Source organism: Silurus meridionalis, chromosome 9 (assembly GCF_014805685.1).
Source record: "Silurus meridionalis isolate SWU-2019-XX chromosome 9, ASM1480568v1, whole genome shotgun sequence".
NCBI lineage: Eukaryota > Metazoa > Chordata > Actinopteri > Siluriformes > Siluridae > Silurus > Silurus meridionalis.
Genome location: NC_060892.1, coordinates 23,834,360 through 23,849,132, shown reverse-complemented (window position 1 = coordinate 23,849,132; position 14,773 = coordinate 23,834,360). Strand labels below are relative to the sequence as shown.

General features: G+C 41.0%; 1 protein-coding gene and 1 long non-coding RNA gene across 2 annotated transcripts in view; one reads left to right on the top strand and one right to left on the bottom strand.

Annotated features, from left to right (window-relative positions):
• Positions 1-14,773, bottom strand: part of nr5a2 (nuclear receptor subfamily 5, group A, member 2) — a 39,812-nt gene that overhangs the window by 4,721 nt on the left and 20,318 nt on the right. The window contains 3 exon segments of the mRNA XM_046857462.1: positions 8,754-8,901; positions 11,880-11,911; positions 11,914-11,998. Of these exon segments, the coding sequence (XP_046713418.1) occupies positions 8,754-8,901; positions 11,880-11,911; positions 11,914-11,998 (265 nt within the window).
• LOC124391111 lies at positions 9,303-11,367 on the top strand. The gene is made up of 3 exons (XR_006926906.1): positions 9,303-9,654; positions 10,281-10,481; positions 11,248-11,367. It is a non-coding gene; the product is annotated as an uncharacterized LOC124391111 (long non-coding RNA).

Sequence of the window (14,773 nt, the reverse complement as noted above, 5' to 3'; positions counted from 1 at the left end):
GAGCAACCCTTATAAAAAAAAACCCGCAATCATAATGCAAACCACAAACCTAATGAGGTCATTAAAGGATGCCGCCCATCGATATTGTTTTTCTTTCTTTCTTTTATTTTTGAAGAATATGAATTAATAATTCACCACAGTGCCTGGGGATGTATATTTTCTGAGTGAAGGACAGTTAATCTATAATATGACCCATCTCCTTCCTTTATAGAAAGAGACACTTTCCCTCTATTCCCTACTCTTGCTTAATTATCGAACATAGCTTTTGCTGACTAAAGAAACACATCTCTTTGCATCTCTCCCAAGATATTCTCCATCTCTCTTTCTCTCTCTCTTTAAAATCAACACTAAGCTGCCCAGATATTATGAAAGCCAGGAGTGCAGAATGGAGTTGCATTTATTCAGACTCTTTTGCTCACATGTAATAGAACTTGACGTTTTTTGTAAGTTGCCCGTCAAACCTGGGCTTAATTTCCTGCTGTAGTGACGGGTCGTTCGTATTTTGGAACGAGTCTTTAATGCGACTCAGAAGAACGAGTCGTCTCAAAGAATGATTCGTTCTTTTTCTACCATATAATCTCCATAGGTTATGTACAGGAAGCAGAATCGAGTAGTTCATCTTTTAACTCTTCGAAACCTAATCCTTCGTTCTTTTATCACGTGATTTTTATATACGCTATGCAGTGAATTACACAGGAAACAGAAAGGAGTAGTTCATCTCACGAGTCCTCTGGTCCGAGTTGTTCGTTCTTTTATGATGTGACTTCCATATACGCTACACAATGAAATGGGACAATTATGGGAGGCACAAAAGAATGACAACAGTGACAAAAGAACTAGCGACTCAAAAAAACTATTCGTTTATTCTGAATTTTTTAAAGAACCGAGCCACTGAAATGATCGGATCTTCCGATCACTAGTCTGCTGGAGAAACGGCGTATAACTCAAAGCAAAAGCGTGACGCCGCCCGAGTCGTTAAAAATAATAATATTTATACTAATAATACTCCGTTATTCATATTCACATTTCCGTCAAACGCTTATCCCAAGCTTTTCATTATTTCAAGAGCAGTTTCTGTTTGGAATCAGCCTGAGTCGGGTTTATTTGACCTCATAAAAAAAAACGACAGTTTCATAACCCTGCTTGGCTCCGCCGACCATAAAGATACGATACACCAGAACGGGAAACCAGGCGTGCTTGATTCTGGTCCGTAAATGGAGCTGGATGGGAAGCGCCAATATTAAACCCAAGACATTTATAAGCGTCTCCCTACATGGACTCGCGGGTTTTACGTTACAGGTGGACCGGCGATGCTGCGTTTTTTTTTTAAGACAGTGCGAACATTCCGAAGCTTTGTTTCTTTAAATATCCCCCAGCGTTGCGATAGAAGGACAAGAGAGCGGACTCGAGCAGCTGTCAGCCTCGTTCGTGTCTTTGTGTTTAATCACCGTCTCGAGTTTCAGAGGTCTTGCGTTCAGGCCAGGACTTCAGCACGAGGCATGTATGTGTGGCAGAGCACCGACACAACCTCCATCACCATGTGCTGTGTTTGGAATAAGAATGGAATACACGATGTTCTGGCGTTCGCTGCCGGAACCACGTTGTGGACTGAGATATGATGTGTTTTCTTGATATTTTTCAGAAAAACGATAGAAATATTCGTTTGTTTTCTTTTTCGCTCGCTCAGTAAACAAAGCATTGTTCGTACTACAGAGGTCACGGGGGTGGACGTGTAACTTGGTACCTGGCCAGGATCTGGAGCTACATATTTCCCCACGTGTGAAACCCGGCAAGCTTTTATGGATGGTGAAAATCTTCCACGCGATCGATTCAGAAATGACAGATCGGCTGGGGAACACGCTTATACGCTTTTGCGCTTAAATAACGACGGGAATCAGATCAATAGGGCGAGTCGTCCTGTGACCGTAGCTCTGTTTTATGCTCTGATCGGCCCTCTCGTATACAGTACAAGCCCTTCTCTATTGTGGACTTCCGAGAGCTACAATGCCCCTCAAGAAACCAAACCAGCAGAACAGTAAATGGAGACAGATACAGGCAACAACAAGGCCTTTTTAAAACGTATTAAAAAAAAGCTCTGCTGTAGAGAAGGTGAATAATAAACTTCAGCCCGCTGATCGGATAAACAAAAGGCTTATGTATGCTTGTCCCGGAAGGACCTCGAGTCTCATGAATCTTTAAGGGCGCACTGTTTTGGCCCTGCCTCACGTGTAGAGCTCTTTCTCGCTTTTAAAAGCACTCCTTCCAGTTCAGGTGATGGACAGAAAACTGCAGGTTATATTTCTTTTTTCAAACGTATCTACATAATTAGCTGCTTTTTTTATGCCTATACGATTTTTTTTTTTTATAACAAAACACGATGCTGTTTGTAATACAGCTATAGTCGGTTTCAAGAAAGGTAAAGAAAAAAAAAGAAGAAAAAAAAAAACAGCTCACAAACACTCCAGCACTCCTATGATTGATATTTCCAGTGCAGGTATCAGTTAAGAAACAGCTGACATGTGGAGAGTATGTTGCAGGCTCTCTTGTCTGCTAAGTAGCAAAGCGCAGACTGGCCACCGCTTCCTTGCAGCCGGTAATAAAAGATGGCCATTGATTTTCTGTAGTTGCTTGTAACTGTTAATGTTGATACATCAATAGCCAAAGGAAAGCGCAGGGCTTAATAGGAGCCCGAGAATGTGGAAATACGGGAGAGCTGGGCTCTAAATCACAGATTTCTATCCCCCCTTTTCCGATCGATAACACAGTAACTGCAAGTGTCCCTCTGCTTTCCTAATGTTTTATAATAAACTGACAGCTTGTAATAAGGGTGGGGAAGAGAAAGAGACGACACAGGGAGAGAGAAAGAGAGAGAGAGCTGGAGAGGCATAGAACAGGTGGAGAGAGCAATATGGGCACATACATCTCATCCGGTCTGTCCTAAATCACGTTATCCGGGAGACGAAGTAGAAAGTTTTCGCAAAAACAGCAATTTCGGCTCAAAGTTATCAAACGATAACTGATGCGACAGCAAACAGTTTAATCGCTTCTATGTTGTTGGTTTTTTTTTTTGTTTTTCTTGACAAAGTAGACGTTTTATGGACAAAAGTATTGGGACCCCTGACTTGTCCAGCCATATGTGATTCTTCTCCAAATTGCTACCTACAAACTTGAAGGACACAATGGTATTGGACACAGTTTCCTTCACTTGAACTGGATGACCAGCAGAGGAGGTGGTGTCTTAATTGTTAAAGCATTGGACTTAAAGGTTTTGAGTTCAAATCCCAGTCACACCAGGCATTTCTATGAATGAGATCAATGTCGTTTTGGATAAGGGAGTCTGAGAAATTCGTATTTAATCCCCATTTGCTGTTATAATAACCTCCACTCTTCTTAGATGATGTTCTACTATAGGTTGGTGTGTGCTTATGGAGATTTGTTCCACATGGGTATTAATAAAGTAAGGTCTTTATGTAGGGTCTGAATAAGGTTGAGGTCAGAGCTCTATAGCAGGCCACTCAAGAACTTTCACATCTTCCAACCCATGTGAAACATATCATCATGAAGCCTTCTCCATGCAGGAACAATTTTCAAGGTCTTAGCTCAAGTGAAGAGGAAATGAAATGCTACTGCATCCAGTGACATCCTGTTAAGATGTGTCTAACTAACAGTTTGCAGATGAACCACATATGGCTGGAGAAGTCAGGTGCTCCGCTATATAACGCTCTAATCCAGAGCAAAAATCATGAACAGTTGAGTGATGTGGCAGCGTAGTGGGGCTGCGATTTGAACTTGTTAATTTCTGATCAAAATTCCAGCTTAACCACTGAACTACCCCATTTCCCACTTCTGTATAGTGCATATATTGGTTGAGGGCTTTGATCCAGACTTGTACATTTTATAGAAGTGAGCAGTTGAGAGTTGCTCAAGGGCCCAGCAATGGCAGCTTGGTGGTGCTGGGATTTGAACTAACCCAATCAAACATCTATTTTAACCTATGAGCTCCCTCATTGCATAACAGGCTAAATATGATCTAGCAGGCTGCAAGTTATATCTGGGTTTCTGGGGGGGTCTTAAAAAGTCTGTTCTAGGTCTTTAAAACAGGTCTTAATTTTTCCGATGTCCACGTAGGTAACGCTACCTCTAATGCTCATTGAAATGCTTTACAGCACTTTTTCGTTTGTAGATCTTTCTTTCGCTAGTTCTAATATAATTTGCTGTATTATAACTACGAATGAGGCCAGCAATCAGCTTTGTGTTATTGGAGCGAATCTTTTGCAGATTTTAGCGATACTCGACTAGCCAAACAACAACATGAATTTAGGGCTCGGTATTTGTGCCTGTGTTTTTGATGTTATGATATAGGTCTTAAATTTCATTTTTAATGGTCTTAAAAAGGTCTTAAAAAGTCTTAAATTTGACCTGCAGAAACCCTGTCTATATTGGGTGAGGGCAGTGGTCCTGATCCAGAGCAACCTACATCTTATACAAGTGAGCAGTTAAGGGTTAAGGACCTTGTTCAAGGGCCTGACAGTGACAGATGGCGCAGTGGTGAACTTACACACTCATCTTGGGCTTCCTCATTGCGCTGTGTATAATTAGTTTTATATATAACAACCTGCTAAAAGTTATCTGTAGATGAAGATGCCTATAGTTATTTTTACGCCCCATAAGCATAATCTTTCTACAAGTATATACACACTAATAAAGATTGCAGTATATATTGGCAAGTCCTGGGTGTTTATGGGGTTAAAGGTAGAATTCTGTATGCTAGGTAGCCTGCGATATGGCTTTAATGACAGGAGCCTGTACTGTTGCCTCACACAGCAGGGTTCGGGAACGATCTCGGGCAGCTTTTAAAGCTTGATAAAGTCTGAAAGCCTCTTAGGGTCCCTAATAAGTATGGCGCCTTGCAGAGAGCCTCACGCCGATGTTGTCCAGGTTAAGCGCTTGATTTCTGGTTTCATTTGTAAATGTAGGGCCAAGAAGCGAAAACCAAACCAGAGTGAATATTAGGGTCATTGGGTATGCCCACTGGTGCGTTTACTCTAGCAGGTTTGTAAAACATCAGAACACTCAAGGTTGATTGAAGGCTTTTTTCACCTTTAAGCGGAAGATTCCAAATAAATTCGTTCGCTCCGAAACCCGGAATTCATACATTGAAAGAGAAGCGTAGACGTGTCGGTTCAGTCAAGGACTGCTGCGCATTGTCACAAATCAGAGCAAATAAAGACGAGCTTCACCTTTTATCTTGAAATTCCACCATGCACCTGCAGCGTCTTCCTTTCACACACACTAATACACACTTAGGCGTCACAGAGTGCTTTGCTTACGAGTTCAACATGCCGCTATTATCGATATTAGCTCTGTTATCGCATTAAGACACAGGTTTATTTTATGCAGACTTATTCGGCACAGTTCTGAGCAGTCTTTAATTATTTTTAATAGATAATAAATTTTTAATATAATTTTTTCCTCTTTGAAATGAACATTATCCTTATAAGACTGGACAAATAAATCTCTTCCAATATTAAGAATCCCCCCCAAATTTGTCCCCCAAATTCCCTTTAATCGGACATTCCCCACTACCTACCAAAACCAATCCTTCCAATGGCGGAACGCAGCTCACGTGACAACTCGGGCGTGTAAACGCGTTGGCGAAAGCCATGACAAGCGATCCTCTCTGCCAACATCATCGCTCAGCCTCGGTAGCCCCTCTCGCAGCGCAGGAAATCAATGCCCTCGGTGCAATTATTTCCCCATTGATAAAGCCTTCAGCTCAAGCGAGAGCCACTCCATCGGTTTGAAGACATCCGGGCCGGGCTGCAATCGCTCCTTTCGACAAATCCGAGGAAACGAATGGCCACTTGCAGGTTGAGCCGTCTCCATCGCCCTCTTTATCGACACTTAGCTTTACAAAAAGCCCCTCGCAGGCCTGACAGTGACGGATCACGGGCTTGATAAAAGCGGCCGCAACTCACAGCTCACATGTCGAACCCGGCCGAAATACGCCTTTGATTTCCTTTAAAAGGCTTCATTTGTGGGGAACAAAAAAACAGGTCAGAGAGGAAAGAAGAGGCACCGGAATTACAAGGACGTCTGATCCTTGAGAGCTAAAGTACAGAAGGAACTCGACGTGAAAAAAGTCTTGAAATAGATGAATTTTTTAGTCAACCAAGTGCTTCAACTTTCTAGTAGAATTGACCTTTCGGAATATTAAGTCCGAAATCCGGTCTTCGTGGAAATCCCGGTGTGCTGTTGTTTGAAGTGAGACGTGGGGGTGGTTGCGCTAGACTGCGTTACACTGACACAATCCCCTCGATCTAAACTGACCACATGTGGACACTATGAGAGGAAGGGAGGCCTGAGGTTTTCATTAAGCACCAGGGGTAATTTCATGCTTCGTTTTATTAACCTTTGATTAATTGACACCTCAAAAGGATCTGGCAAGACTCTCCGACTTGCACGCACACACACACACACACACACACACACACACACACACACACACACACAGACACACTTCTCTGTCTACAGGATGATTCTAATCAGCGCAGGCGCTAATCTCCAGTCTCTAACTCGCCCACAGCCAGGCCGGCGAGCTGGCTGATGCTAGCGCCGGGGGCGATACACTTCCCTCAGGTGAGTGTTTTATTATGGATGATGTTTCCGCCAAATTATTTAGACCCGAAGCCCATCCCCCAGCCAGCTGAAAAACCTCTGCCACACAACAACAACAACAACAAGCATATCAAACCACAAAACCCCCGTAAGGCCGAGACGGCTGAACTTACGGCAGCTCCACCACCTTTCTGTTTCTTTTGTTTAGCGCGCGGAAGGATGTGGAGCGTGTCGAAAAGCGAACGCGGCTCAAAAAAGCACGGGGAGGGTGGGGAGAAAAACAAAACCGAAGCCAAAGCAAACATATGCGCGCCTCAACAAACATCCCGTCTTTTGCTATTTCATGAATTGAGAGACAAGAGCGATATGATAATGCGGTCGACGCGCAACATCAATATTGCAGCGGTTTAGGAATGCGGGAAAACAAAATGTAAAAAAACGTTTTAGGTTCTGAAGGACTGGAGTCTCTTAACAGGACGTCCCGGTCAAGAGTTAATTATGTTGACGCAGATCATACAGATGATATTTCACAAAACAGAGACTGCAGGTGAATGTAAGAAGTGAGGAATCGATTGAGGGATGAAACTGACTCGGTTGCTGGAGAGAGAAAAAAACCCTTCAGGATCCACTTTACGATTTTCTGCAGTTTCTGTAGTTTACACCTCCAAGCTGAGCGGAGAACATCGGACCTTGTGGGTTGCTGGAAGTTTCCAAGAAAGTTTTGAAAACCAGGAACTGTTTATGGATTTCAACCACAGATGTATTAGCATGTAAGGGGTTACGGGGAGATGAATTTAGCAAAGCAATCACAAATATCCTGCTGAATAAATAGCTGTTATTGTCAGTCTTCTTCTTTTCTACTCTCTTCTTTCCCTTGGCTGTGTTTTTTTTTTATATATCTTTTTTACTTCTTCTTTTTCTTCTCCCCCTTCTTCTTCCTTGTTTTTCCCTTCCCTTCACTTCTTCTTCTTCTTCCTTTTTCTCTTGGTTGTTGTTGATCTTTTTCTATTTCCTTGGCTTTTTTCTCCTCTTCCTACATTTCTTCTTCAATCTGTTCATATCCTCCCCTTTTCTTCCCTTCCTCCTCCTCCTCATCAACATTCTTCTTCTTCTATCTTTTCTCTTGGTTGTTGTTGATCGTGTTCCATTTCCATGTCTTTTTCTTCTCTTTACCTCCTCATCATACCTCTTCTTCTTCTATCTCTTCATCTCCTCGTTTTTTCTTCCTTCTCCTCCTCTTCATTCTTCTTCTTCCACCTTTTTTCTCCACTTGTTCTTCTTTTTCCTCATTCTCAGTTTTCTTCGTCCACTTCTGCTTATTTCTCCTTCGCCTGTTCTCCTACCCCTTCGCCTCCTTCTTCCTCCTCCATCTTCCTAATTATTTTTCCTATTATTTTTATTATTATTATTATTATTAATTTGTTTAATTTAGTGAACTTGAGACAATTTTTTACCAATATTTTAAATGAAATTTTTAACTCAATAGGATGTTCTGTCCAGGTCTAGGTAAGTTTAGCGCTTTAACCAATAGAGATTTTTATTTTCACCTTTTTTCTTCCAGGTTTTTTCTCTGCACATTGTGTAAGAAAGGTAAGGACTGCTTTTCAGCATAACAGTCATAAAATCAATCAACGAGATCGATTTGACCACATCGGTATATGTATAAAAACCACAAACACACACACACACACACACACACACACACACACACACACACACACACACACACAGCCTCCCAATGCTTGTAGTCATCCTCAAAAAAGCGTCATCTGCATGCCATGGACTGAAAAATGTAAAAATTGTGCCATGAGCTGTAAATAGAAGCTGAAGTATTTTAATTGCATGCCTGATTTGTTTGATGGCAGAAAGGTTTGTTGGGTTTTAATTAATTTCTTGGCAGTGTTTGGGGTCAAAACTGTTGCGATTCTTTAGGTTTAGTTAAAATATAGTTTGGAAGGTCCTTGTTTTTAGTTCTATGACTAGTCTCATTTCTGCACAAAACTTAACTCTTTGCGTTATTAAGCTTAAGAGCAGGATTTGAGTCCTACATAAGTGACCACTAAAGCCCTTAAGATACGATGCAGGGGTTGCTTGCCCCCAGAAACATCTTGTTTTTTCCTCTTCCCACAACTTACCTAAACTAAACAGCACCAGGAACTTGAGGCAGACGAATTCTCTCTGGTCCAGCTGTAGGGAGCGCAGCTTGCTGACCAGCTCCTGCGCCCGACTCAGGAGGTTGTTCAGGGTGGCTCCGGCTTGAGACGCAATCAGCGCATAATCCACCTGAAAGCGGGGGAAGAGTTTGTTAAAGGGATAACAGTATGCAGCACCTCTAACACATAATACACAGTTCTTTTAGAACTAGAACACCACGGGCATTGAGCTATCGAGAGCAAGAAGGGTCTTGGAGGGCCTGAGGGGGGGTGCGAGTGGGCAGGTGGAGAGGAAAAGAGAGGAAGAGGTTGAATGAATATCTGATATCTCTTGCACACTCGCTCATACCTTGTCCTATGCACCTAGGTTCAAGTACAGCTGTGTGTGTGTGTGTGTGTGTGTGTGTGTGTGTGTGTGTGTGTGTGTGTGCTCTGAGCACAGCAGGGACAGTGTAGCAGAGTGAGTCCAGAATGATAATCAACATCCATATAAACAGGGGAAGAGCAGCACGTTTCTCTGGATCCCCAGGATGCTGACTGGTGGACCCTCGCTCCCTCGCTCCTTTACTCCAGACAAAGAAAGGGGATCTGGAGATGCGCAAGCACGCAGGTCCCCCAGGCTACACGCCCCAGCCCTCCCCTTTCAGGTGCACTTAATATCTGCAGCAGCAGCAAATTTGTCTTGGAGGCAAGTCCTTAGCTGCCACTCACTGTAAGCAGGCCATATTAAATTTTTATATTTATTGACAATTCATTACCATAATTGACTGTGCCAGAGTTTTTTTTTCGTTTTTTTTTTTTTCCTGCAGGTGGGTAGACGGCCCCGGCCCCCGAAGAGCACCGAGGGCTCCCCGGGAGGTGGATTTGCAATTAAAAAATGCAGGTAGGCCGTAATTTATTTATCGTGTAAATATGATGAATGATATTTTTAAGCACTCGGACTCGTTCTTCCTCGCTCCATGTTCGCACTCTGCCCTGGAATACGTTCCGTGGCATTTTCAAAAAAAAAAAAACCCAAACAAAAAAAAACAAACTGTGAAAGATTTCATTCTCAGGATATTTTTGAGGTATTTGGAAATTTTCTTTAACATTTCTAATACAAACCTTACTGTATTGCTGCTTTATATATATATATATATATATATATATATATATATATATATATATATATATATATATATATAATTCCTCTCAGCAGAGTTTACGCTGATTCAGTTTCTAATCTAGCGAACCAGTGTCGATTAATTCATCGATAGAGACTCAAAGCACTTTTACACGTGTCTCTGTATTAAAGTGTCTGCTAAATGCCGTAAATGTAAACGTGAAACCACGCATTATGTACGTGCGATTTGGATTCCAGTGCGTTTAAATGGAGTTTTTGGATGATAACTTGAAAAAACGTGAAGCTATGTTGAAATAAAAGAGAGACCCGGCTGTCAATCCTGGCCTGCTGTAAAATAATAGGTCGCAATAGGACACGTGTGTTTTTTTCTTTTTTCTTCCCCACAGGCTCTTTCAACACCAGCTGTTCATTAAGCCGAAATATGCAAATCAGACGCAGCCTCCCGCATGGACCCTGTTGCTCTCGGTCAGCCCTCACTACACGACGCGACCACACACCATACACACACTGAACCCAGACATCAGCTCGCAGCGAGGCTTAAATTCTGTATCTTTATATCTTTAGAATCACCGCCATCTTTAAAACAGGTATGTAAATAAAAAGGCAACCAGTAATTCAGATTTAAAAGAAAGAAAGAAGGAAAAAACTTTGCAAAACCAAAAGGAAATGAGCCCAAATTCCAAACTCAGTGCCACTATTCTATTCTATTCTATTCTATTCTATTCTATTCTATTCTCAGTGCTACTATTTTCTACATCACAAAATTATTAACTGTTTATTATTAACTAATAATATATTAATTGCTGGAAATTTAGAAATGAAATAAATACATGAAGAGGGGGAAAAAAAATGGAGCCTACTCAGATATACACTATACAGACAAAAGTATTGGGACACCTGACTTTTCCAGCCATACGTAGTTCTTCTCACAAAGTCAAACACGCACAAGTGTACTTTGGATGAGGAAGCATCCATTAGAAACTAATCCAGCTCCATGAACATATGGTTTATAAAATGTGGAAGATCTTGTGTGGCCTGTTTCCGAGCTCTGACCTCAACCCTATTGGGACGAACTGGAGCGCTGATTTCACCCCAGGCCTTAACTAATGTCTTGAATGAGCTCAAATCTCTGCAAGCACACTCCAAAAATCTAGAGGGAACATCTTTCTAGTATAGAGTGGAGGATATGATAGGAGCAAATGTGGAATAGGATGTTCGAAAACCATGTGCTCAGGTGTCAACAAACTTTTGCTTTTTTTTTTCTTTCCAAAAAAAGTGAATTCTCTATTCTGACCTACTGTCTGTCTGTCTGTCTGTCTGCCTGTCTGTCTGTCTGTCTGTCTGTCTGTCTAGTGGACATGGAAGCGAGGCTGTTCGGCGCCTGTTTCTCCGTCATTTAATATTTATGCCTGTTTTTGAGCAATTTGTTGAAGTTCGGGATTTTGTAGAAAGCCGGGAATAAAACGATTAAAAATTTAAACCGCATGTACGGCTTGCCATAATCTAGGCATAATGAGTGATTTAAGCAGTTTGAGTGGGACTGTGTTTGCATTTGTGTGTGTGTGTGTTCTGTAAGGAATGAAAGGACCCCCTGTGTTGAGAACTTGAGCAAAGGCCTGAGGCATCCACCCACTGCTGTTCCTCAGTGACCAGCAAAAGTAAATCGCAGCTTCTTCCCTCTCGTCTCTTTCCTCTCACGCGGCGCCACAGCTCGCGCATGCTTAACTAGCTATTTTATTTATTTTTCCTGCACTCGGCTGCTGACTTGCTATGAAATGCACAATTGATTATTCTGATCACATTAACTCCTACCTATAAGTGTAATCTATTTTTAATGTGGTAGTGACTGCACAGACACAGCCAGTCGATAGGACTTTAAAGGGGGGGCACTGATCCACACTGACGAGAGATGAGCTGATGAGCTCTACAGGGAGGTGCGGTGCAGATGCTCAGGTAAAGAAGAACGCTATGGAGCTCGAGCTCACCTGTTGCCCCGTAACCAGCAGAATGGAGCCTCCTTGGTGTGCATCACCTGGCGGAAGATGTGGTCAAGGATGAGAAGCTCGCTCCAGCAGTTCTGGAGGAGTTTCATTTGGTCATCAACCTGCAGGAAAAAAAATATATAAAAAATGTGAGTCATATGTGGGTCACTACAAAACTGTTGGAGGCACACAAATGTAGTGTGTTTGGATGCCAAAACCTGTTTCAGCATGTTCACAAAGAGAGCCATGAAGATATGGTATACATGGGTTGGAAAATGTGGAAGATCTTCAGTGGCCTGCTATAGACCCCCTAACTCAACCCTATTGGAATGATTTGGAACTACAGGGGTGCCCCCCAGGCCTGCTTACCTCACCAACACACTTGTGGTTGAATGAGCACAAATCTCCACTCCAAAATCTGGTGGAACTTCTTCCCAGAAGAGTGGAGGTTATTATAAGAGCAAATAGGGACTAAATATTGAAATTATATAATTACTTTGTCGCTTGTGAGCAGGTTTAAAGGACTATTGCATTACTGGTGTCTGTGTATATTAATAATATTAGAATTAATGTTTGGTCATTCGGTGCAACTCAGCTGGAATAAACAATCAGATATTTTCATTTTCTTCATTAAACACGAATGATTCTAATATGGATTATTAAAGAAATAAAACAGATTCCCATTTCACATAGGAACCTGTCAGTAGAACCAAAGTATGAGAGAAACAAAGAAAGACAGAAAGAAAAAAAGAAGAAAGAAAACCAAGTAAGAAATTCAAAAAAATGATGCAAGAAAGAAAATCAACAGGAAAATAGTCCAAAAAATAGAAAGTAACAAAGAAAGAAAACCAACAAGGATTCAATATTAATAATAATAAAAATGGATGCAAAAAGAGAGCAAGAAAAAGTGGAAAAAAAAAGAAAAGAAAAAAAAGCCTACATGAAATGAGGAATATATATATATATATATATATATATATATATATATATATATATATATATATATATATATATAGAATATATCGAATAGCACGAATGCATGAATGATAGAAAGCAAGAAATAAAGAAAGAAATCATGAATGTAAGCAAGAAAAAGGCAAAAGAAAGACTAAATGGAAGAAATGCTTTGAATCAAATCAAGTGATTATACAGTAAAATCATATCTACCAGTTGCTCTTTTTTTTAACGGAAACACACATGCGCGCGCACACACACACACACACACACACACACACACACACACACACACACACACACACACACACACATATATATATATATATATATATATATATAAAATCCTATATCATAAAATGTCCCCTGCACTTTCCTACACTGCATATTACTTGTCCAGGGTACACCCTCCCCTCCTCCTCTCCCTCCTCCTTACACGTCCATTCCATCAGTAATCTGATTTGAACTAGGCCACAAATCAGCTGCGCTGGTTCTCAGCAACCGTGTCACCGCTGCACCGGGTTGCTAATTAATCTGTTTGTGCAGAAGTGTTCCTCGTTTATCAGCTGTGATTATTTCGCCGCTCTGTGATGATGTTCCCTGGCTCCTGTGGGAACCCGATGTGACACGTTTCACCTGAAGCCGAGCTCTGGGAACAACCGCACCATTGTGACTGCTGTGTGGCTCTCATGGCTCAGGGCATCAATGATTACACCGTGTAGCTGACCGCTGGACATGAGAAATGAGGGAGGAGAAAAAACACGAAAGTCATTCCTCTCTCTCCTTCTGTTCTATGCAAACAGCATCTTATCAAGAGTGTCAACGGAAAATAGTTTGCTTCTGATACTCACCTGTTGGCATTTGAGGTGAACTACATAGAAAAAAAAGGGGGTGAAAAGTCCAAAAGTCCTTTATATTTCCATGCAAAGAATAAATGTATTTCATTTATTTTCTTTGCCTTGAGAGGCGTCATCAGCCTCAGCACCTCCTGCTGGCTTATTTTGTCTACAATTTTTCCTCAAGTCATAACAAGCTGAAAAAGACGGCTGATAAGACAAACTTTCCAAAACGCTACATCATTGAATACAAAGTGTTCAGCACGTGCTTCAGAACAAGGCTGATTCATTCAACACTACTGCACATGTATCACACATTTATGGAAAACTCCAACAAGAACAAAACCTCCAAAGCATCTCCTGTCTCCAGCGCTTCAGACAGATCACTATAGTGCACAATACTGTCGAAGACATCAAGCATCACAAAGAAGACAACATGTCTTAAAACAGGGGAAAGATTTGTCCCCTTCAGTCTCCTGCATGAGCCTGTCTTTTTGTAAATGCCATGAATCCATGAAGGAAAGCAAATGCAAGAAATAATGAGAAGACAAGAAAGAAAGAAAGAAAGAAAGAAAGAAAGAAAGAAAAAGAGAGAAAGAAAGAGACTGCATGAATAAAAATAACAGAATAGCAAGAATGCATGAATGAAAGAAAAGAAGTAAGAAATGAATAAAAAGAAGGAAAGAAAGAAGGAAAGAAAGAAAGAAAGAAAGAAAGAAAGAAAGAAAGAAAGAAAGAAAGAAAGAAAGAAAGAGACTGCATGAACAAAAATAAAATAGAATAGCAGGAATGCATGAATGAAAGAAAAGAAGTAAGAAATAAAAAGAAAGAAAGAAAGAAAGAAAGAAAGAAAGAAAGAAAGAAAGAAAGAAAGAAAGAAAGAAAGAAACTGCATGAATAAAAGGAAAATAAAATAGCAGGAATGCATGAATGAAAGAAAAGAAGTAAGAAGTAAATAAAAAGAAGGAAAGAAAGAAAGAAAGAAAGAAAGAAAGAAAGAAAGAAAGAAAGAAAGAAAGAAAGACTGCATTAATAAAAAGAAAATAGAATAGCAGGAATGCATACATGAAAGAAAATAAGTACAAACTAAATAAAAGCCTATAAGAA